Below are 26,169 nucleotides of genomic sequence, written 5' to 3' on the forward strand. Positions count from 1 at the left end.
CAGTCTGTGCATCTAGTCCGTTAATGCAAACAACTCTAAAAAACACTCCTTACTCGAACAGGACTGAGGCATTCATTTCCAAACAGAACACTTTTACTTCATTCAGTAATCTCGTCCCAAATCCCATTGCCTGCTCCTTTAGTCTGCAATCACAATTATCTTTAACTAATCTACAGTCTAATTGGTGTTACTCCACACTCTTCAGCGCCCCCACCCCTTCTCCTTACGTCTCACTTTTGCCCTGAGCTGAAGTACCGTTCTCCTGTGCTCACAATGGAGCTATCCCAAAGGCCGGATGCTCTGTGGACTCGGTGCACAACTAGTGGAAGGAATTTCAAACCAGAATCTCTCAGGAGGAAGTGACCAAAGTCAAGAACTCATCCAGCGGTGCTTTCAGGGCTCGCCTTTAAACACTGACCATACCTAATGGTGGAAAAGGAAACTAGTGGGGGAAACCTTTCCCATAAGGGATGTCTAGAATTGTTTGGGCTGGTTTGACTGTTCCAGGACTGAATCCTCCACCCACAAGAGCAAGCTTTTTTCCCCTCACACACCATTCCCCAGCCACAGTCATATTAATGAGAAATCCAGCATAAAAGTGGTAGATGGAGGAGCAAAAACTGCACTCAAAAGTCCCAGAATGCAGTGCATACAGGGTGACAGCTCTGGAAGCAACATGTACAGATGAGGGACTGAAGAAAATAATCGCTGCAGCATTGCTGTCTTCAATCAAGGATAAAGTGAGGGATAAATCCCACAGCACTGTAAGTAAGAAACCAATAAGCAACATAAAATTAGAGCAGGATTACAAAAAATAAATTTCATTACAAAATGTACAGAAGTCAGTCAGAGTGGATTTTTTCCCTCGCTCAAGAAGTCTCCAAAACTTTCAGGAACACCTAAATGAAAGCAGCTTCAGCTGAGGAATCGGCTTCGTAAAACCAGCTGGAGTATTTTCCATGCGCTGGCTGTTGACAAACTTCCAAAAGAACAAAAAAGCCCCAAAGAACAATAAATCTACAGAGACACGCTTCTACTCGCTTGCATTCAGCACTCACCAGCGCCCACAAAAGAGCCGTTACACTTCTCCTCTCTTTAATGTGCCCCGGAGAAGGAATAATATCACACACAAGCAATGGGTTTATCAAAGGAAACAACCCATCCACAGTTTCATTCTGTCAATGCTCAACACTGAAATCCCTATTGATTCCAGCGCCATGAAACTAAATACAAAAAAACTGTTCTTTTCAGCGTTTACAGCAGCGTGAAATGTGATCGGGGCTGAGCGATCGCTCTGCAGATGCCAAAGCGCTGAGGTAGAGGCTGCGTGTCCTTGACTAGGAAAATGAGGAAACTGTGAAAGAAATAAAGGAGAGTAGAAAAAGGAAAAATGAGGAGAGAACAGAAGGGAAAAAGAAATGAGAAGAAAAAGGATGCGTAAAGCACAGTCGACACAAGAGGAGAGGATGACAGAATGGAAAATAAGAAGAAGAGGAGAAATGAGAAAAGACTACACATGGGAAGAGAGGACACATTAAAAGGCAAGGATTAGAAAATAGAAAGGAGACAAAAAAGAGAAAAAGAAAAAAGGAACATTTGAGATGAGAAGAAAGAAGTTATTGGAGGAAAGAGTGGAATAATGGAAAAGAAGATGAAGAGAGGAAATGGAAAAGAAAAGAAGAGAAGATAATCTCAGTATTACAGTACACACACACACACACACACACACACACACACACACAAAGTGACAAGGTTTACTTGGTTTATTTCTTTCGGCTTCTCAGGGTTTTTTTGCCAGAGGACAGAGAGGACAGTTCTGTTAAACACAAAGCTCTGTCTCTGTGCTTTTTGTCTTTTTTTCAATCCAAACACTTCCATTAAAAATGAATCTCCTCCAGCTACTGGACCTCCAGTTGTCATCTCGGATAATTCACACATGTGTGCATCTTCGTAGAGATGGACAAAGGCAGGTACAGAAAAAACTCCCAAAAATAGTCTGGAAGCCGTGCGCCGTTGCCATGGAAAGTCGCGTGTTGCCAGGGCGATGGCGTATTTCTCTCCTGCGCTAATGGCCTGTCCTTTTGCCAGGCAACAAATAGCCTCGTGATGCAACTGCACCTGTCTCTGCCACGATGTGTTACCATGGAGGCGTGCTTGTTGCTGTGGCAACCATCACGCTCGTAACCCTACAAGGGCAAACGTGTGCGGCAGGACTCAGAGGGCCAGCTGTTTCACCTGCTCTCTCTCTCTCTCTCTCTCTGATGCTGTATGCTTAGCGTGTTAAGGAATGTGAATCTGCCTGGGCCTGTCTTACACGCCCCCATTTAATCACTCTCTCTCTCACACACTCTCTGAGGAGTTGGACCAGTACCCGGTACCTGGGGTGCCACCATGGCTGCCTGCCCGAATTCAAGCACAGAGATGAAACAGACGGCTTCTCTAATTGCATTTACTCTCCAGTTTCCTTACCTAAACCCTTTTCATGATATTGAAAAAGAAAGCATGACTGTTAATATAAGGGCAGTACCGAATCACTATTAGATCAGGAATTAATCATTCTTATTATTATTCTGTATTAGTTCGATATCAGATAAGTATCAGGTCGGTACTGGATTAGTATGAGGTTAGTACTTAATCAGTATCAGTTCAGTATCTGATCAATATTGGATCAGTATCAGGTCAGTACTGGATTATTTTAAGTCTGTATCAGTTGAGTTTCAGGTGAGTTTCATATCAGGATAAGCTCCAGAATTAAATCAGTATTAGGCCAATATTGGGTCAGTATAAGTTCAGTATCAGATCAATATCAGGCTCATATTGGGTCAGTATCAGGTCAGTATCCAATCAGTACTGGGTCAGTATAAGGTCAGTACGTTATCAGTACCAAGTCAGTACTAAATCAGTGTCAGGTCACTACTGGATTACAATCAGCCCAGTATTGGATTCATGCTGGATCAGGATCAGCAATGCACTGGTATCAGGTGTATTGTACTGCTTAATCCAGTGGAAAATAGAATGAATGCATCATTAATTGTACCATTTTTATCTGTGAGTAAATAAAAATAATTATAATTCAAGGTCCATTTAAAGCTGATGGAAAAGAGTAAAAAGTGAGTGTGTGTGACTCAGCTGATTTGCGCGGAACACTATAAAAAGCTCCATTCTGCTTCCTGTGAGCCGCAGTGGCCAGATAAACACTTTATTACACGCTGCTACATGCCGGTCCGCCATCTGGCCTGAGAGCAGGAGAGGAAGTCGAGACCCTGTGTGTACTCCTCACACAGCCGTATGTGCACACACACACACCTGAGCGCACGCTTATATACTGCACACACACACCTGCAAGCTTATATACTGCACACACACTGCACACGCGCACACTGCACACACACACTTACACTTATCATCATGAAAATCTATAATGAACATTCATGAGATAAGACGTGAAGGTCGTGTCAGCGTCGTATTATCTTCAGGAATCTACCTGATGTGAAAATAATTTGTACGACGCAGCGCTCTGTGCTGCAAAATCAGGTGGCGTTCTTTATAAAAACCTGCACACGTCTGCCTAGGTACTGGCTTTTTAGCAGGTGCCCTCATTCAGGACGGTTATGTCGGATCGTATGGAGCTTTTTATAACACTAAATATAAAAAAGTTGAGTGGAGTAAAAGCAGCTGAGGTGAAATGAAGCATCCACGAAACTCCTCTTTCACTCTGAAATAATGCCTGTCCCTGTACTTGAAAAAACCTTGCTCTCTATCCTACCTCCGTCTCTCCATCCTGTCCAGCTGTTTTACATTCTTTACAAACACCTAGTCTTGTGTTTCTCTCCAGCTGTTCACTGGTCTTGATTAGAACGTCTCATTATATTTTCCATAGTTTCATAACCTAGCTTAAAAGAATCATGCTATTAAAATAACATACCAGGCAGTGGTAAAATGTTAAAGAAATGAATTGCTCAGATGTTTTTTTTCTCATTTCCGCAGATAATATTTCTGACACATATGTACATTTATGTTCAAAAGTTGGTACCCTCTCAGTCTCAGGCAAATACAACCTGCAAAGGACAACATATGACTTTCTTTACTGTGCTATTCTTTATTAAATATAAAAACAAACCAAAAACAACAACAGCAAAAACATGCAGGCTAAGTACCCTTTACTGCATCCACAGGTAAGTTGCAGCCAGATGCTGCTTGATTAATTGACCATTAGCTGGTGTGCAGACCGCTATAAAAGTTTTGTCAGTTTGCTGGTCTGGAGCAGATGGATGTGTGTTTAGACGATGACGAGGGGGAACGACATAAACGACATAAGCAATAGAAATTGTTTCCTGCAGATCAGCCTGGAAAGTGTTTTACCCAAAAGCTACATTTTAAAATCTACAGAAATTATTGTGTATGTTAAATATTAAAGTCCATGCATTGTAAAAACTTCAACTAGATAAGTGTTGAACTAAATGTTGAATAAATTAATATTGTATTTTTGGTCCAACTTCTTACATTGGTATTTGTTGAGACAACAGGTAACATTGTGCACTTGAAAACTTTTAGGACACAGACTGAATAAACGAATAGATTCAAGTTGAGCAGCAATTTACCTTCACTAGATGCAATCAGGTGATTTTATAAATATTTAACTTTAACACATCGTTACAATTCCAGGAACAGTCACTCTGGTGATATATAGCCGTTTTGTTATCTTTTATTTTTATAATTAATATATATTTATATTTGTCTTCACAAGACTTCTCTTGTTTTTTTTTTAACCAGAGCTCTGCTGTGGAGGACTGGGTCAAAGGGGGGACGGTTGTCCTTTTGGAGCTACTGGAGCAGAATGATCAAGCTGTTTGCTGTGGTGTTGAAAGGGACTGTAGTCCTTGAGGGCCTGGGTGACTATGCAGCAGTTTTAGGTGTGATGGTTGGTCTGGTCTCTGCTCTCTACATGGAATTCCAAAAGGACTGGATGTACACCATCCAAATGATTTTCATTATACAGTATGTATTCTTCTGTTTCATGCAAATCACTGTTTTAACTTAAAATAAAGTTTTTAAAGTAATGATTGTGTGTTGTAACTGTTGGGGTAGTGTTGGACTTATTTATATACACTTGAATCAACATCAATGTGCTACAATGGAAGACAATAAAAAAAAAGACATTGTGGAAAGTCAACCGTACAGAAATATAATTAATTTTTTTAAACCACAAACAATGAACCGACTTAAATATTTGAATTAGAGACAAGTTGAGTCAACTGACGATTTTGAACTAGGTTGTGTCAAGTTGTGTCAACTAAACGGCAATGTACAATAGTTTTTGGTCAGCAAATTTCTCTAAAACTTAAGGAAACTTAAAAAAAGCTGTGCAACTTGTTACTAAACTTTTTTACGTTAAGGCACCATTTTTTTCTTTTACTGTGTGGCAGTGGAATTAGAAGAAGGTGGGTCAAGTAGGGTTCGTCTAGAAGGGTGGCAAGGGAGGCCTCTTCTGTCTAGAAAGAACAACCGAGGAAGCACGACTGAGGTTCACAAAACTGCATCTGAACAAACCACAGCACTTCTGTCCCAATGGACAAATGAGACCAAATTGGCATTAGGTCAAGTGGCCTTAATGCCCAGTTCCACGTTTGGGGAAAGCCAAACAGTATTTTAACAGAAACACCTCATACCCACTGTCAAGCACACTGATGCAGGGGTGAGTTTTTGGGCTTATTTTGCAGCCAGAGGAGCTGGGCACCTTGCAGTCATTAAGTTAATTCTGAACTCCTCTGTGTACAAGAGTATTCTTGTGGCAAATGTGAGGCATCTGTCTGACAGCTTAAGCTTACACGACATTGGGTGAGGCACCAGGACAATGAACCCAAGCACACCATTAATCAGAAAAATTAAAGTAATCAAGGTTTTAGAATGGCCTAATCAAAGTCCAGAACACAACCCAAGTAAAATACTGTGGCAGGACTTTAAGAGAGCTTTGCATAACAGAATGCCCAAAAACCTCAATGAACTTAAGCAATGTTGTAAAGAAGAACAGACCAAAATTGATGCGGAAGACTGATAAAGTCATACAGGAAACAATCACTTTAAGTTATTGCTGCAAAAAGTGGATGGAAAGAGCTATTGAATCAGGGCGGGTACTTAGTATTCCCCACGTTTTTACTTCTTGGCTTCATTCTTGTTAATGAATAATAGCCTGGTGAGGCACGCCCATGTATACTGCATCTGAGTATTAGTAGGTCACATGACCCCAACATACAGTATATGAAGAGGTATAGTATGTGCACCTGTGCTAGGAACTTAATGACCTTCCTAAAAATCATTAGAGAGTATTGCACCTTAGACACAGCCTTTTTAAGGTTGTGTAGAGTTTATTACTTCCATGCTACAGTATACACGCCTGCTAAGGTTCATATAGAACTTTTGTTAGTTAGAGATTTTCTGCATTTGCTCTTGTGTAACGCAGGCTTCTCCTGAGGTTTATGAGGACATGCTCATGTCGGCATTCTTAAATTGTTTTTATGTGTGCAGATATATTTAATAAAATGAACTGAAATCTACACACTGCAGGATTTATAGTAAAGCACGCATTCCATGTGAGGACGTGTTTGCTCAATTTAAATGAATTGAAAAAGCTCAGAAACCTGGCGCCAGACTCGTCTCTCTGAGATCCTCTCGGCCTTTTTACGCCTGCACATGCCGGCGTTAACTGAACCTGTTAGCACACCTGAGAGAGAGAGAGAGAGAGAGAGAGAGAGAGAGAGAGAGAGCAAGAGAGAGAGGATCGATATCTCTAGCAAGGCACTTGCTTACCTTTGATATGCCTGAGGAGAGGTGGGAGGTGTGGTGAACACTTGGGAGTAGGGATGATAAGGCGTCTTCTTCAGCGCCTGGATGAGATTGTGTCTGTATTCTGGGTCTATGCACCACAGGGAACCCTTCCCGATACTCTGCACAGAGAAAGACAGAACAGTTCAAACGCTATCCATCAGTACGAACTTACCTCTACAGACTTGTCTTGTAAGGAGACTAAAGACTCGTCAGGAGAGGAATATCTGCTCAAACTGTCTATTTTTTTCAATCTCTCCATATCCTCTATAATGTCTGAAGCACTTTCCCAATCAGATCTGGTTTTCTTTAGGTATTTATCTTCCAGGCCTAAATACATTCACAGACCTTCCTAACCTCACTGGGTGGCTAATTTAGTGCCAAAATAAAGATGGAATAGAAAAATATGGAGCCATTTGAAATAAGTGAGGCTGAGAGGAGTAACAGTAGCATGGTGTAGAATTTCAGACACTTAAGCCACGTCTTTCTAGAGGTGGGTAAAGCAGGCCTTCACAAACCCTACAGCCACAAGAAGCTCCGTTAAATCTTACTGTTACAGGCTTTACCTCAAATTACTAGTCAAGAAATCCGAAAGACCTGATCTAAGAACAGCCTTTTAGGCGGTCCAATGGCTCCATGCAAGGTTTTTAATCCTTTATTCAGTCAAATGTCAAGCGGCAGGGAAGCACTGCTAATTTGAGACACAATGCTAGTTTGATTAGTGGTAATAAATGCACAGGGCAATAATCTTGTATACAGTTACAAGGTTATGAAGACTACAATAACTTTTAGACTCCTAATTTAACACAATCTGTCTTTATAATTAGAGTGATATTTATAATACAGTGGTGTGAAAAACTATTTGCCCCCTTCCTGATTTCTTATTCTTTTGCATGTTTGTCACACAAAATGTTTCTGATCATCAAACACATTTAATTATTAGTCAAAGATAACACAAGTAAACACAAAATGCAATTTTTAAATGATGGTTTTTATTATTTAGGGAGAAAAAAAATCCAAACCTACATGGCCCTGTGTGAAAAAGTAATTGCCCCCTGAACCTAATAATTGGTTGGGCCACCCTTAGCAGCAATAACTGCAATCAAGCGTTTGCGATAACTTGCAACGAGTCTTTTACAGCGCTCTGGAGGAATTTTGACCCACACATCTTTGCAGAATTGTTGTAATTCAGCTTTATTTGAGGGTTTTCTAGCATGAACCGCCTTTTTAAGGATTCAGGTCAGGACTTTGACTAGGCCACTCCAAAGTCTTCATTTTGTTTTTCTTCAGCCATTCAGAGATGGATTTGCTGGTGTGTTTTGGGTCATTGTCCTGCTGCAGCACCCAAGATCGCTTCAGCTTGAGTTGACGAACAGATGGCCAGACATTCTCCTTCAGGATTTTTTGGTAGACAGTAGAATTCGTGGTTCCATCTATCACAGCAAGCCTTCCAGGTCCTGAAGCAGCAAAACAACCCCAGACCATCACACTACCACCACCATATTTTACTGTGGGTATGATGTTCTTTTTCTGAAATGCTGTGTTACTTTAACGCCAGATGTAACAGGACACGCACCTTCCAAAAAGTTCAACTTTTGTCCCGTCGGTCCACAAGGTATTTTCCCAAAAGTCTTGGCAATCATTGAGATGTTTTTAAGCAAAATTAAAACGAGCCTTAATGTTCTTTTAGCTTAAAAGTGGTTTGCGCCTTGGAAATCTGCCATGCAGGCCGTTTTTGCCCAGTCTCTTTCTTATGGTGGAGTCGTGAACACTGACCTTAATTAAGGCAAGTAAGGCCTGCAGTTCTTAACATGTTGTCCTGGGGTCTTTTGTGGCCTCTCGGATGAGTTGTCTCTGCGCTCTTGGGGTAATTTTGGTCGGCCGGTCACTCCTGGGAAGGTTCACCACTGTTCCATGTTTTTGCCATTTGTGGATAATGGCTCTCACTGTGGTTCGCTGGAGTCCCAAAGCTTTAGAAATGTCTTTATAACCTTTACCAGACTGATAGATCTCAATTACTTTTGTTCTCATTTGTTCCTGAATATCTTTGGATCTTGGCATGATGTTTAGCTTTTGAGGTGCTTTTGGTCTACTTTTCTGTGTCAGGTAGCTCCTATTTAAGTGATTTCTTGATTGAAACAGGTGTGGCAGTAATCAGGCCTGGGGGTGACTACAGAAATTGAACTCATGTTTTAAAAAGGGGGGCAATCACTTTTTCACACGGGGCCATGTAGGTTTGGATTTTTTTTCTTCCTAAATAATAAAAGCCATCATTTAAAAACTGTGTGTTTTGTGTTCAATTATGTTATCTTTGACTAATAGTTAACGGTTTTTGATGAGCAGAAACATTTAAGTGTGACAAACATGCAAAAGAATAAGAAATCAGGAAGGGGGCACACCACTGTAATAGGTTATTAAATAAATGAACAATACAGTACCATTTTGAATTTTGTGTGTGTGTGGGGGGGGGGGGCATGAAACCCACTTAAAGTAACTATAGATCAGATTTGTGTAACAGATGTGACGTATTTATCACCAACCAATCAGAAGCATGTTAAACAGGAAACCGAATTGAAAAACATTCTCAGTCTAATATTTACTTTACACTTCATCTGCATCATGACAATCCAGTCCATCACCTTACAGAGAAACATTTTAAACATTTGTCTGACTGATCTTTGATGCGTTGTGCTTTAATATGTTCAGCTTTTGTTAAACAACATGATAGAAAGCGTGTCATTTTTCTCGCGATCTTTTACCCATGTATAAGCTCTTAGATGAAATTTTTACCCTCTACACAAATAAAAATAATCATGTGTCTCTTCATCAATGTGTCTTACAGACAAGGAGGCAGGCAGACAAACAGGCAGACAGACAGGCAGGCAGACAGACAGACAGGCAGACAGACAGACAGGCAAGAAGGCAGACAGGCAAGCGGAGAGACAGGCAGACAGACAGGCACACAAAAAGACAGACAAAAAGGCAGACAGACAGACAGACAGACAGACAGACAGACAGAGCTCATAAAAAAATAGCGGTCAAAGAAACATGATCAGACATGACACAGAGGAAATCCTCAATTACATCATCTTGTTATCTTTTTTATGTCTAGTGGAAAGTTCACAATAATTTGACTGAGCAACGATAAAAAAAGAAAAAAAAACCTGACAACTTTGGCCCTTGAAACTTGGAAAAAAAATAAAATGGCTAAAATCAAAAAGCAATCAATATCAGCTCAAAATACAACATGAAAAACACGAACGGTTTGTGTGTGTGTGTGTGTGTGTGTGTCTGCAACCTGTTTAAGCACTTTCGAAAAGGAGTGGTAGAAGATGCACTTGAGCAAAGGCCCTGCTCTAATGAAGACCCTGTAGAGACGAGGCTGGGAAATGCTTAACATCCTATTGATTATAGACAAGCTGATTGTAGAAAAAACACCGGTTTGACTTGTGACCATCGTTTGCATACGGATAATGTCACCGCAAAATTATGAGGCACCCGTACTTAAAAGTTACAACAATGCACGCAAAAACTTTATAATAATTCAGGTTTGATTTGCGTTCAGAAATGTCCCCAGGCTATACAAGCACCCTGATCTAAATCAGTGCTAGCAGGGGAAACGCGTTTAATAAAATATAAAGCAGACGATAGAAGTGTTGAACATAAATACCTGGATTTAAGGCTATGGGGGGGAAAAATGACACTTTATGATAAGTCTAGACAGCTCTTAATATTACATCTATATAAAAGGAAAAAAGTCTGTTAGCAAAAGAGTCCAATTTCCTTCCGAGGCATTTATTTTTAGGTTAAACTCACACTGTCTGCATAATTAAGCTGTCAACTTCACATCAGTTTTTATCGTATCTGGGCTTAACGCATGAGCACATGACATCTTTACACATGGTATAGGGATAAACTGGGGTGTAAAAACACTGGACAGATAGAAATGCCAGGAAATTTAATTGCATGAATATATTTTTTACAACAGGAAGTAGAGGTGCTTAGTGAGGTTTAAAAAATAAAAAAACAAATTGTTTTTCTGAGGTGGAGAAACAAAGCCTGTGATATAGCCCAGAAAGCTGGGACATGCATCTTTTATCTCTAGGGATCGCAGAAAAACAGTCAGGATTACACCAAGACAATCAATTTTAATTAACAAACGATCATAAATCGAAAAGTCTGAGGAGTAAATAAATAAATAAATAAATAAAACAAGCAAAGCAGGGAAGAGATAATATTTCTTTTTTCATTCTTGAGTTCTTTAACAGTTAATTGCAGTTGAATTTAGCTGATAAAATGTTAATTATTTATCTGGAATAGATTTGTGCTGTGTGGCTGTGTGTTTCAAAAGATTTAAAAAGAAAAGAAAAAAGAAAAACCCCAAAGCAAGGATGTGGCCGTCCCAGGAGTGTATAATATTACTGACATCCGAAGCGTTAGATTATTCAGATTTGCCTCCCAGAGAAGAGGCTGCGCTGGTCTAAATTTCCAAATGTTCAGTAATCAGGAAAAATCAATAGGTTTTAGAGCACTTTCCCTCTTATTTATTTTCATATTCTGACAGCTGCTGTGTGGGTCTGAAGGCCAGCTCAATGGCACGAGTCAATAGAGTCTCCAATCAGAGGGAGGGAAAGAGAGAGAGAGGGAGGAGGAGAGAGAAAAATACATGGATTACACTGGTTTCCCAGGCAACAGGCAATGGAGGAGTGTATAAGGCTGTTTGATAGTCTTGGCAGAAGGATGGTTCATTCTACAGACGCCGGACTTCATCATAAACGACACAGCAAATCCCGTCAGACTTGGCTTTGAAATAAATGCCCCAATATGAATTTAATCTTCTTTTTTTTTTTTGCTGTATTCAGCTATTTGCTTGACAACAGAAGTTTGACGGTCAGCGATCCATCAGATCAATTGGACAGAGCGCTGATTCTCTAAATTAAGTTCATTACGGCTTCCCTGGAAAAGCAATCTATAAGCGCGCAGTAGAGTCACCCGACCACGGTGGGATAAATCAAGGAGTCTGAAATAACACCACTGTGCGCTGCTCGAAAGCCCTCTGGCCATCAGGACCTAATTACTAACCAGCTAACTCATCAGCCTCATCTCTGTCATGATGCTCCGTGGCTGAAATCTCAGCATGGAGCAGGAATACACTCGAGGTAAAGGTGACCTTGTACACGGATCAGCAAGGTCACATGATCAGACACTGGCCCTGTGCTTAGTTTAGACAAAAAAACAAAACATCATCCAAAAAAATATGACTGTTAAAATGAGATTATTGCATGTTTTGGATATCTTCAACGTTGTTTTAGTGTGGAATAATAAAAGCGATAATATTCAATAAATGATCTTCTTAAATCTCCTGCTAGTCAGGGACCCACATGATGAGTTTTACGAGGTCTTCAGGATCAGCAGTGTTTACGTTTCCATCTGTTGTGCTGTACGAGGACATGAGCAGTTCCTGAGCACGATGCCCAGAATGCTGAAGCTTCTGTTTAGTTAAACCACTAAGAGGAGATGAGGAGCTCTGAGCAAAATACAACTCTGAGCTCAGAAGGATGTGATTCCAGTACGCAGGTGTGAGCTCATCAGAGATCATGATCTGAATGAGTTCACTGTAAATTCGCAACGTTAGACAAGAGGTGTGGGTCGGAAGTGGGCCATCAATCCTTCACAGTCAAGGATTCATTTAACCAGACCATAAAGTAGGGACTTGGAAAGATGCAGGGAAGACAGGGCTGATATTTAATTACCTGCAAAATGTAATCCTAATTATAGAGAATTCCCTTTCTGTGCGAGGACATGGAAGCAAGCGATGACATGATAAACGGAGACAAGTCCTGTGCCGAAAGGACAGTGTGAGTCAGTCAGAGAGTGTCTGTGTGTGTGTGTGTGTGTGTATATATATGACTGTGCGTGCGCATGTGCATGCCTAAAACACGGGGCAGCCAGATCGAGTCCTGCTGAGATGCAGTCCCTCTAAATCACACACTCACAAGCCTCCATGGTCTCGCTTGGCATGCATGGGCCATGTTTGTTCTGACACACTCGCCGCATGCTGCGATTATACCCAGGCAATATGGCCTCCCCACCAGCTCAGCATACGGCCCAGAGCCACGACCAGCCGCTTCCTCCATCGCCTTCCTGTTTCAACTCTGTCAGACGCAGGTTTCCCTGACTTGTGGTTTTTCACACAGGATAAATATAGACTTCCGTACATCTGGAGTTTTTTTGTCCATACTTTAGTTTTAAACTGATGGACAAAAATATCACAGAGTATGTGTTGGGTAACCCAAATGACCTCGTCATTGCATAACACAGGGTTATTTTGGTGTGTGTTTGTGTGCGTGTGTGTGCGTGTGTGTGTGTGTGTGTGTGTGTGTGTGTGTGTGCGTGTGGGTGGGAGCAGCACTAATAATGCTGAGTACAGGGTCAGTAAAAGACCAGCCTAATGACGCCCCAGCGCTGGTTCTGCTGAGCTTGTGCACTCTGAATTCCCATGACGAAAGATAAAAATAAAACAGAGGCTGTGCTTTAGGTGCAGTGGCAGTCAGCCCTGGTCACTTCCACCCCAAACAGAAACACACAGACGTACCGGATGTATATACAGTATATAGTGAGAACCACAATGCTACAGGATGCTGGACTCTGATTGGCTGTCAGCTTGATTATTTCTCTAAATCAGCAGCTCTGACAGGACTGCAGCAGCAAATCACGGGTATGTATTACTTTAAGCTTATCAAAAGATTATTGTTGTTTTTGTCCCCAAAAATATAATTCATTACCAAATTGCTGTTGTAAATCAGGAATAAACCTCAGGACGAAATACCATGTCTGTGAGTGTACATGTCTGTGTTAATGTAGGTGACTTTAGGTTGTGTGTGTATTTTTATTAGCTACATAGCTTCTTTACCAGCTGCATAAAAACACAGATGTGCAGGTCTCAGTGTGTTACAAAGACAAACAAACAAACAGCTGAAGGTCTGTGTTTCATCTCAGTCTGGACTCAGGATTTGATTTTAAGACCACACCTGTGGCAGGGACATCGCTGTCTTGCACGCGGGGACATCGCTGACTCATCTGTCCAGTCTCTGGTTTATTTACTAAACATCACTAATAACTAATTTAACTTAAAAGTTTAATACAGTTAACATCGCCCTTCATATTTATCACTCAGAAGAAAAGGCAGAGCGGTGTGTAACTTCTGCCATGCAGCGATCACTGAGACGGCGGGAGCAGGACAGAGTTCATCAGCACTTAAAGAAGATTTGAACCCTGACTGAGAAAGTTTCTTTCTAAAGCTCTAGTTTTTAAAGTGCATAAAAATCATTATCACTTTAAGCTCAACACACTGGATTATCTATTTCTAAACTCCTAATCATTAAATTGAGATTCCCCCCCCTCAGCAATATTCACACATCACTTTCTCGCCTTACAGCCCGGTGTATCGATACACACTCTCCCTGAGATGATTCGAGTTCTCCATGTAGCTGCTCCACTGGTCACTCTGGCATTAAACAGGAAGGCTTTCTGATTGGCTCCTGGTGATGGACTATGTACTGGAATAAATGAGGGATTAAGTGGTTTGGTGTTGTAAGAGATTATGGGATGATGATGATCATGCCATTTTGATGGATGTGAGATTATTTTTAAGTAAATCAGACAACAATCTGCAAACAGGTATCTGCCTACAATGATAATCCTGCACAAGGTCACAAGGCAGGGGACATCCTGGATATGATATCAACTCATCACAGGGGACAAGGACACCCAGTGAACCCAGAGAAACCCACTCTGCACAAGGAGAATGTGCAACCTTCACACACACACACACACACACACACACACACACACACACACACACACACACACACACGCACACACGCACACAGCAGAGGACAAGCCACTAGCTCTACCCACTACGTCCCCATGCCGCTTGCAAAACATGTATTATGTATATAAAAAAAGCCATTGATGTATAGACAATAAGTTTCTGAAAAAGGAAAATGTAACATATTCACAAGCTGAATCAACTCTATGGAAGTTAGATCCCTGAAAATGATTCATTTCCTCTTACAGCACAACCCAGAGTTTGATTCCTGATGGTCCACAGGAGTAATACCTCATCCGTGAAGCATGAGCTCGGTCTGGTCTCTCCTGCTCTCATGTCCTCCAGCAGTCTCTCTCTCACTGGCATGTCACCTTATACAAACTCTCTCCTACCAGCGAAGCTTCTCTGACTGATACACATCGCTAACACTCGAGACTTCCAGAATCGATACATCCATATCTCAACACATATTTATTTTTATGTGAGTGAGCTGTTACTATAGAAACCCTGACATATTGGAACAATTAACAGTTCACAATTAATATAAACCTGTGCTAGATTGATAATTATTAATTAACAGCTTCTGACCAATCAGAATACAGAATTCAAGAGAGCTGCAGTGTAAAATTAGCATTGTAAAATAAATCTTCTTATATTCTAAATCTTTTCACTTTTTATTTCCTTTTAAAAGGCTCACATACCTTATTAGAGTAAAATAAATACATGAGATGAACCCCGCTGATTTACACCGCTTCCGTATGAAACAACTTAAATATTCTGATAAATGACTCTGTGTCATGCACCTTTAATCAGAGACAAAGTGGGAACGATATTACTCCTTACAGCTTGTCAAAATTTTATCAACACCATCCGGGATTGTTCTTTTAGACCTAACAGCGCTCTCACCCTCGCCCTTACCCTCGCATATACCCTCTTCCTCACCCTCACACTCGCCCTCATGCACAGGCTTGCCCTCGCGGTTGCCCTCGCCCTCATACTCTTACCCTCGCGGTTGCCCTCGCCCTCATACTCTTACCCTCGCGGTTGCCCTCGCCCTCATACTCTCACCCTCGCGGTTGCCCTCGGCCTCATATGCTCACCCTCACCCTCACGCTCACCCTCATGCTCTCATGCTCACCATCACCCTCTAACACTGGCTCTCATACTCACCCTCAGTTGCCCTCGCCATTACCCTTACGCGCTCGCCCTCACCCTTTCGCACTTATGCTCGCCCTCACCCTCTCGCACTTATGCTCGCCCTTACACTCTCGTGCATCACAAGAGCAAAGACAGCTTTTTATTTCCTCCCAGTGTTAAGCAAGGGTTATGAGCCTTGGCTCTGTGTGAGCTGCACTGACCAAGTCAGAACGGTCCTCCCTGTCATTATGTAAACAGACACACACACTGTGTTTGAGCTTGTTGTGAAACAGGAAGTGGTGAGGCGCTGCTGACACACACATGCGCACACATACACACACACACAGACGGAGGAGAAGAAGGCAGAGCACAGTATTGATCAGGCCAGTCTGCAGCGTCAGCACGTTCTGGCTCACTGACACACACCAACCCCCTGAAACACTTTGACCAGGACTACATGTGTGTGGTGCGAGGAGTCAAGGGAATAGGATGCAGTGTTCACTCACTTTGCCCCGTCTCCTTGTTAACATCTGTTCATGCACAACACAACAGCTGGATAACCAACACACTAGTGCACAGCTGGGCTTAATCATCACCACCATTTTGGGGGAGGAGTATATATATATATATAAAAAAAAGATCCACAGATCGTTAAACGTGGATGGTTATTTTATGCCATACACACAGAATAAGACTGAGATATAGAGTGTATACCGGGACACAGAGTGAGTGTGTGTGTGTGTGTGTGTGTGTGTGTGTGTGTGTGTGTGTGTGTGTGTATGCCATGGCTTCTGACAAGCAGTCTGATTAATGTATGGTTTTCCCTGTTATTCTGGTTGTCATGGAAAGCGAGGTTACACAGGTATGCAGGTTGAGGCTGGGTGGTGGTGCGGACGCAAAAAACGCGAGCTTGCTGCTTCACCTGCGCTGGTAACTCGCTGCTCGCCTGATACAGCGTCCTCTTCACCTCCGCTCAATTATTTAAAGAGATGCATGTTTAACATAAAAGAGTAAAGACCTGAACACACACACTCTCTCTCTCTATGTCATACACAGACACACACACACACACACACACACACATTCTCTCTCTCTCTCTCACACACACACAAAAAAAACTTCCACCTCTCTTACACACACACACACACTCTGTTTTGACATGCATATTTGTCACTGTGCAGTGGTAAAGATACATTATACAGCGCGGGGTAAATGTAGGTCTGGTTGCACAACCTTGTAACTGTCTTCCCTTCTTGCCGCGTCTCCTGACTACACTGCCCCTACTGTTTACACATGTGTATTGCATCTTCTGGGCGAGTATGGACGTGTCATGCTAATTTCTCAGGATGTTTCATGCATGCGAGTACATGAAGTTAAAAGCTAGTATAGTTTTCTCTTAACACTGAAATTGGAACGTGTGACAGATCCCTTACACACACACACACACACACACAAACACAAATGTGGGGCAGTGGTGGCTCAGTGTGTTAAGGCTCTGAGTTACGGATCGGAAGATCTGCGGTTCGAGCCCCCGCTCCGCCAGGTTGCCGCTGTTGGGCCCTTGAGCAAGGCCCTTAACCCTGTCTGCTCCAGGGGCGCCGTAAAAAAAATGGCTGACCCTGCGCTTTGACCCCTGCCTACTAACAAGAAGCTGGGATATGTGAAGAATAAAAAATTTCACTGTGCAGTAATGTATGTGTGACGAATAAAGGCTTAACTTAAAAAAAAAAAAAAAATTAAACTTAAAAATACAAGCTGCCTTGCACTGCCCAATGCCAAAACTAGCACCTGAAAAAAAATGATATCCCTTAAAGCCCAGAGCATTTTAGGTATTTATTGAATTCCTGTGTTTTAATAACTGCATGGGGTCTGGATTGTGCAGTGTAGAGTGACGTGCTTTTATCAGCATAGGCCAGGGGTTCTCAACCTTTTTCCTGGAGTGTTTTAGCGTTTTGCCCGCTCTAACACATATTTCTTCATTTAAGAAAAGGCTGTTAATTAGTTGATTAGTTAAGTCCAGGTGTGCTGGGAGTTAAAACTCGACCAGGTCGTGTTCCTCCAGGACCGGAGCTGAGAGCCACTGGCCTAAGCAATATGATGAACTGAATTTTATTCATTGTTACCAACCATACAAACCTGACTGAGCAAAAGAAAAAAAAAAAACAGGTCACACAGGAGAAGAGAGCACAGACACACATGATCACGTGTTCTTATGTTCGGAGTGTTTCTGTGACCAAAAAATAATACGAGCATTTGGTGAGTTCGACATTTTTGCGACGTCTTTCCCATATTCTAAGAGTGGTCAAAGTTTTACACTTTACAAAAGAAATGATCATTTCGGTTCTACGTGACAACCAGAAAACCCAAATGCACAGTTTGATGTGTGAAACTTCCTGTGTCGACACACACCGGCACGACGTCCGTATAAGCAGCTGTTGTTCTTTTTTAAATCGGTCACTGACCAACGCTGTGCTGCTTGAGTGTTAAGAGTTAAAGATGGAAAAGGTGGCGCGTCTCTCAATCCCGTCTCTTCTCGGAGGAAACTAATTAGGCGCCGTTCCTCAGCAAACCCCGGAGACCTGCGCCGCCGTCGAATGTTTACTTATTTACTCTTTTATTTTGCTTCTTTAATTTGCCTCTCACTGCTTCAATATGGAGTGTGGTGCATGAATACACAACACATCCGCTGTGGAAGTGGAATTAAAACCGATTTAGTCTGGCGCGTTAATTAAGTAGGTCAACGAGGCCATGCAAATGAAAGGCAGAACTGAAATTAATAGGCACACGGACGTGACCTCCTAAATGTTTTTAAATATTGTGCATTTACTTGAAATATGTATTTACTTTCAGTGTGCAAACGATAGAAAGCAGCTGCTGCATCATCATTACAGCGCTCAGGAATGCTGCTTTACATTCATTAAGACCAGTACATTAATGAAGGAATATAAATAAATAAATACCCCAGAGTGAAATTACTTCAAAGGACCAGAAAACCCCACACGTTTTAACCAATCAGCAGTGAGCAGTCCTAGAAAGCCCTGCCCCTAACTACTTCTCAGCATGCATACAAAGACTTTCACATTAGACCCTTGTACCAAGCCCAGGAACGACTGCTTACCCCGCCTCTCCAACTGGCCAGCGTTCACATAATTATTTTTCTCACCCTCCAATACAGCAGGGGGCAGTATGCACCCTGGTGATTTGTGAGCCACCGTCAATCTTTGTGTTTTGCCTAATATTATTGATATTTCGGGGAAGTGTAACTCTCTCAGCTGCCTTCCTACTGTGTTGGCTATGGCTGTGTAGGTCCGAGGATGGCGTGTAAGATTGGCGTGTGAAATGGCGTGAGAGATTTCAGAGGAAACAGACAGCATTGATGACGTCAAGTCCACTTACGTTTTCAGGTGTGATCATTCGTTATATGACTTGATCAGTGCCCGAGTGCGCTGTATCGTTCTTAAGACCTCCTCTTCCAGCGGTCTCGGACACAGTTCGTATTCTCAGTGAGTTTGGGGTCACGTGTACCCGGAAACCATCCCGTGAGTGCCAATGTGAAAACGGCCTCAGTAATCCAAGCATTTTTGCAGACACTGAGGTTCGCACATGTGAGCGTGTGTGCAGTCAAAAGCGGGTAGGCGGTGCTATGCAAATGACTCGGCTGCGTTCACGTGTTACTGTGAGCGACGATTGTAAAATTACAAATTTTATGATCTATGTTTGTTCATTCATATAAAAGAAAAAAAGAAAAAAAAATTTATTAGATATTTAAATTATAAAAAAAATTACACAAAAGAAAAATAAACATGATATAATCAACACAAAAACAAATATTTTAAAGGACAAGGAGATCCAATAGTGGAAGGTGCTTCAGATTGCTTGTGTTTAATGTCACACTCTTTTAGCCAACAGTGTGTGTGTGTGTGTGTGTGTGTGTGTGTGTGTGTGTAGCAGCGAAAAGGTTAACAGAATGACACAGATCAAGGCTGATGTGGTGTGTGTATGTGTGTGTGTGTGTGTGTGTGTGTGTGTGTGATGGGAGAGGGAGTGAGGCGTCCAGCCCACCCAGCTGCCTTAACATGACTGCTCCATTACCACTGGATTAGCACCACACACACACACACACACACACGTAGCATGCTTGCACGCACACACACACACACAAGCATGCACGAGTACACTCGCAGCAGTTTCTCTGTTGCTACAGCAACAGCTTACTTTCCATGTCAACTGCAAAGCTGTTTCTATAGCAACGCATACACAAAAAAAAATTCTTTGCACTGCAGCCGCAGACCAGATGGCAGTATGAGGAGTCTCGCAGATCGGCTTTACTGTTCCGACTGGCACACACTCACACACTCACACACACACAACGTACAGTATAGACCCATGCTGATTTGATTAGATTTTCACAGCAGTTTGTATGTTGGGCAAATTTTCCTCGTTGCTATTTTTACACTCTGAAATGAAGGCGTTTGCGCAGACATGGTTAAACAACAGTGGGTGTGGCACTTGCACCAGTCAGCCATTTTGGTTCAATTTGGTGATTAGGGGGGCGTGTCCAGTACCAGAGTGTGCCGTTCATGTTCCATTAAGTGCATTAAGGGCATCGTATAATTGGCAAAAACTAATTAAAATACCAAACTTTCTAAACTTAACATAAGATACCAGGAACTCGGTTCTCAGTAGCAGCAAGACAACGAGCGGTGTCTAAATTAGCGTAAGGTCAGTGTTCCATTTTACTCAGCGTGATGGATGAACAGAAAAAAAAAAAAGTGATGCTCTGATTGGCTACCCATTGGCTATTTATTAACTCTTACCCTGCATACTTTGTACAATTACATCCGTCTGCATCTGTGCATGTCTTACAGTGCATTCTTCAGGATTCTGAGGATATAAAACAATGCTCTGTCTCACGAAGTAATCATGTATAAGTCCTCCAGTGTGGCGGTTAAATAAAGAGCCTCCCGGTAGCATGGCCCTCCCTCTCTCCCACACCGCACTGAAAGATAGATGAGGCATGACCAATGCAGTAAGAGTGCCCTTACCTGACTTCTGTCTTTGTCCACTTTCTTAAAACACTTATTGAGCGAGAGGTTGTGTCTGACGGAGTTCTTCCAGCCGGTCGGGGCGTTGGCGAAATAGGGGAAGTGCTCAAGGATCCAGTTGTAAATGTCTTTGACGGGAAGCCTCTTGGAGGGCGCGTCCTCAATGGCCATGAAGATGAGGCAGCTGAAGGAGTATGGCGGCTTGCAGTTGGGGTTGTGCTTGGCGTCGTAGGCGAGGTCGGAGGTGGCGGGAGAAGGAGGCGGGTCGTCGTCGGGCTCCTGCACGGGGCTCACGCTCCTCAGCACCGGGTCGCCGAAGCTCGTCAGCAGGTTCTTGCTCTCATGCAGCCAGTTGAGGTTGGTCAGCTCCTCATCCTCAGCACCTGATTTCTCCAACTTGATGGTGGGAACGGGCAACGCCAGCTCCAGTTCGTCGTCTTCACACAGCGCCCGAGTGATGGAGCCCACCTGGTAGAGCTGGCTCAAGCCACTCGTCACGCTCACCCCGGAAGCTTCCGGCTTCTTGCTGGGAGGCATGACCGGACCCATTTAGACCACGGCTCCTGTGTGAGAAAAATAAAACACACATTCAGCATCTGGTTGAGGTAAAATCTTTCTTTTACATCACTGCATTTCACTCAAAATCACCTTCCACACCTTCCATGTGTTAATTATAAGGAAATGTCACAAAGCTGTAATTAACACTGTCTGTAAGGGAATTTCACAGGCTGCAGAGTACAGTATAAAGAAATAACAGAATTATTGATGTCGCACTTCAAGAACCTTTTTTTTTTAATAACATTTTCATTTTCATCACGGATATTTTTATCTCAGTGTTTTCTCAACAATCAATCACTCTAAACCACACCAGCTTTCATAAACAGGATCAGAAAAAGAAAAAACTCAAACTGCCCCATTTTTAATTAAGGCCCAAAAACATTGTGAAACAGAATATATATATATATTTCAGCCCAGTGCCTTCACCTGCTTCAAGATCAGCATAGTTTTTTTAAAACTAGGGGAAAAGTTTAAAAATTATTCTTTAACCATATTAGGAAGTATTACTTATATATAATAAACTTTTCTATTTAAGTTCTATTTAATGGTAGAACAAAATACATGAATCATATATTACATCACAATGCTTAGCTTTGCACCAGAAAAACAAAAAAAAAAATACATTGCATATACACTACGGTATGTGTTCAAATGTATGTGCACCCATGACTACATGTGCTATTCCACGGGATGGTCTCCACCCGTCTGTGAAGGCTCTCCACTCTGTGCTGGTGTGTGACTTTAGGGATTTGTGTTCATTCAGCTACAAGAGCATTAGTGAGCTCAGGCGCTGTTGTTTGGATGTCGTTCAGTCAGAGCTCTGTTTAGGACATTTGAGATCTTCCACTCCAACCTTAACACACCATGCTGGCTTTGTGGTTCGCACAGGAGCACCATCATGCTGGATAAGGGTTTGGGGTTGTTCAGTTCTCTTCGACGTCCTGTACCTTACATAACTACCGGACATACAGTATGGTGTGATGGTCAGGGGGGAAAATACCTCACACCATCACCCGCTGAGTCACCCGTGTGTTCGGCACTAAACCAACTCAACTGGCTGGTCAGTCAATGTAGCTTTCAGGTGTACAGTAGTATACATCACTTGTGTAACATCTACTTAAAAAACAAAAACAAAAAAAAACATGCAGCACCAAACGTCTGCTCTAACATCCGTGTCCATATTAAAAACAACAAAAAAAAAAAAATGAAGCAAATTAAAAACTTTGTTTTTTGTGCAAATTAGGAACGTCTTTCAGCATCTCTGCTTGTTAGCGTCCAGTTTTAAACACAAAAAAAACACACACAAAGCTTTACCTCATTTTAAAGAAGGTTTCCTTCTGAAGGCAGGACTTAATGAGAAGAGCTGGCAGAGTGATCTCATACACACACACACACACACACTTTTGAGGAGATTTATGGATTGATAATGGAGCCATTGCGCATGACTGAGATTCCTGTGTGCTCGCGTTACGAGGGGGTGGCGTGAACATGAGCTGACTTCCTGTCTGAAGAACTAAACAACATGGCCTAAACAACACACACACACACACACACACACACACACACACACACAGTGAACGTGTCTGCTATGCCACTAAGTTAAACACAGTCTGTAAAGACAATTCTTCATTAAGGATTCTGTGCCTGGAGGATCGGGTGTGACACTCAGACGAGACACCATCTTTCCGTCACAGAGCGTCTTGAACACACACAAACACACACACACACACACACACACACACACACACAAACACACTAATATTCTTAGCAGAAACTTCTGTTTAAAGTTGAACAGGACAACAGAGTTTTTGTATTAAACGTCTGACGGCGAGTCGGGACGCGCCTTCCTTCCTCCAACACCTCCGCACCGCTCTTCTTACTTTCAATTCTCTTCCTGAATACACTGCTAGGAAAGAAATAAAAGATTCCTAAATTACAGTTTTTTTAAATTTTGTTTATTATTTTTTTTTACCAACCCAAAGTTACTGTTTAGAAGCATAACACATCCCACATCCCGAAGTGTTTTATTCATCTTATACGCACCTTTCCTGAATTATTTATTGCAAAACATCATATCGATTTTTATCAGTTTATTGCTGCAGTAATAGCCGTGGAACAGGGCATCGGTGGCCATGCAGAAGGCCTTGGTTACATTCCCACCCATTATGTCAGGAAGGGCATCCGGCTTGTGTGCCGAGTTGTGTACGGATGGGATGGTGACCCCTCGACAGGAGCAGCCGGAAGACCGACAACAACAATAACTGTGGAACAGCTTATGTTATAGCAGCTATTAACAGTCTTTCCTTCACCAGTATTTAAGTTAATAAGACAAAAATAAAACAGCATGTCACGTTACCAAGAAACTGTCACACAGTGTAAGCTCTGATGAGAACAAACATCTCCTTCCAAAATAATAAAAAGGAAGAAAAACCTCACCATATGAATGACTCCGCATGTTTATTATAAGTATTTACATGGTTAGTGTTACTGGAAAAAACATTCTAAATAAATATAGTTTTAATCAGCGTCCTCTGAAAGATCATGAGCACGTTCTAAACACACATGACTTGGTCATATTTTTGAGATCATGCTAATTGTTAGCTAGCTCCTCAGCGGGACTGACTCCAGCGCTCAGTGATGTGTGTAAGGCCACGCCGAACCCCACGGGCCTGTTTTATCAGCCTTATCACTGAGATCCATTTCTGTGTGATGCGGCTGAGTCCTGAGGGCCTGCGGCAGTGGGACGGGAATTCAATCGAATCCGGAACAACGTGATAAGAATGCGACAGCAGGGAGAGTCAGGGAAGCTCTGTGTGGCAGTGTGACAGGGATCACGTCCAGCTAGCTTACACACACACTCACACACACACGTCTCTCCTATTCTCTCTTTTAAACGTTAATTCACTAATGTGCAGGTTTACACTCGGCGATAAAGCGTCTGCTGGAGACACTGACACACCGAAGCCCCTATTAGTGCTCGCAATCACTTCATAAAGGACGCCTTTCTAAACATCGATTCTCTATTGACATGAAAATGAGCTCACACACTCGCTCGCCCGCTCTCCTAACCCGAAACCAAGCCAACAATCTCAAAATCTTTTTTTTCTTTTTTCAGATGCTCTTAAGAGCATCGGCAATTTAAAGAGCAAAAACAAACTTTATTCAGCTTCATTACGGCGAGAACGAAGCGCCAAACGCAAACACTGGAATCATTCATGCAAAAAATCAATGCACTGCATCTCTCCGGCGAGGAGCGCTGATGTAGCTTCGCCTGCGGGTGGGGAGCTGCGGTCCCAGGAGTCTCTGCACCGAACATTATATTACAACTGACAGGAAAGTAATTTAATTGTGCCGTTGCCATGGTGACGCAGGGCTCTGTTTGGGCTTAATTTACTGCCAACTGCATTCCAAGAGACTTCACGCATCATTCCTGACCAAATTTCCCTCTCTGAAGAGAAAAAAAAAAACAATTTGAAGACACTTCACGTGTGCTGTTTGTGATAGCATTTATTACTGTAACGTAGATGCAGATGCTCTCTCTCTCTCTCTCTCTCTTCATTTCACTCAAAGTGTGTGTGTGTGTGTGTGTGTGTGTGTGTGTGTGTGTGTCAGGTCGGGTGTTAATATAGGTGATGAGGCTCAACAGGAACTGGTGCTCTGTCATTAGGAAGGGCTGAGACAGCGTGGAGTCGGTGAAGAAGGAAGCAGGGCGATGGCCAGATTGCTGCCGTTATCAACATCTCCTTTCATCTTCTCCAAAATGGACTGAAAGAAACGCGCTACACCGCTAAAGATCGAGTGCGCTAAAAAAGACGAGTGCTTCAAGAAAGTGCATAACAACTTACCCCGCCTTAGGACACAGACATGGGCACCCATCATACCTCAGCGCGCAAGGCCATCCGGGGTGTTTCCAACACACACACCACGGCACCATTCACATAAGTGTGTGCAATCAGTGCTGTTTCATCTCCGTATTAATCACTTTATTCTTTTGTTTCATCTTCTGTGATAAACAAAACACGCCCTCGTACTGTAAACTGTGTCATATCACTGATAATACTCGACACTGACAGTACGAGAGCGCAGGCATAGATTAAAGGTGCAGTAAGTGATTCTGGGCCTGAGGCTGAAGGCATTTAGATGTTACATCAGAACAAATGAATAGCCACATCCCTTCAGCATTTATTCATTCACCTTCTATACTGTTTATTGTGTTTACAGGGTCAGGGACGGCCTGGAGCCTAATCCAGGAGACTGAGGACACCACAGAGCACACACACACACACACACACACTATGGGCAATCCAGTAACACCAATTAACCTAACCTGCGTGTATTTGAACTGTGGGAGAAAACCAGAGTACCCAGAGGAAACTCATCAAGCACGGGGAGAACCTGCTAACTCCATGCAGGCCTGAGGGGGGAATTGAACCCTCGACCCTGGAGGGACACGGCGACAATGCTAACCACTAAGCCACTGTGCCACCTCTCAATGTAAGTGATTTGTGACTGCAGGTCCTGATTGGCTAGATGTTGTTAGGTCACAGCGTTTGGGCTTCCAAACACTACCTTTGGAGAAACAATTGTCTCTAAACAGACACTGAGATCTGATTAAAAAATATCCTAATCACATTTAAATGGAGAAAATTCACACAGATATGACTAACTGTGAAGATGTGTTTAAGTACTTCAAACTTTTTTCCTTACATAAAGTGCTAGCCAGAGCTCTGTTTTTGTGCTGGAATTAAAACAGAAACCCTTTGTGCTCATTCTGCA

General features: G+C 42.4%; 1 protein-coding gene across 2 annotated transcripts in view; it reads right to left on the bottom strand.

Moving 5' to 3' along the window:
• The window catches only part of foxn3 (forkhead box N3), a 77,825-nt gene that overhangs the window by 30,526 nt on the left and 21,130 nt on the right, over positions 1–26,169 (bottom strand). For both annotated transcript variants that reach the window (XM_053509772.1, XM_053509773.1), the window contains exons 2-3: positions 20,836–21,398; positions 6,808–6,944 (exon numbers count right to left, since the gene is read on the bottom strand). In XM_053509772.1, the coding sequence (XP_053365747.1) occupies positions 6,808–6,944; positions 20,836–21,384 (686 nt within the window). In that variant the 5' untranslated portion in view covers positions 21,385–21,398. The remainder of the gene's footprint in view (positions 1–6,807; positions 6,945–20,835; positions 21,399–26,169) is intronic.

Source organism: Clarias gariepinus, chromosome 13 (genome assembly GCF_024256425.1).
Source record: "Clarias gariepinus isolate MV-2021 ecotype Netherlands chromosome 13, CGAR_prim_01v2, whole genome shotgun sequence".
Classification (NCBI taxonomy): domain Eukaryota; kingdom Metazoa; phylum Chordata; class Actinopteri; order Siluriformes; family Clariidae; genus Clarias; species Clarias gariepinus.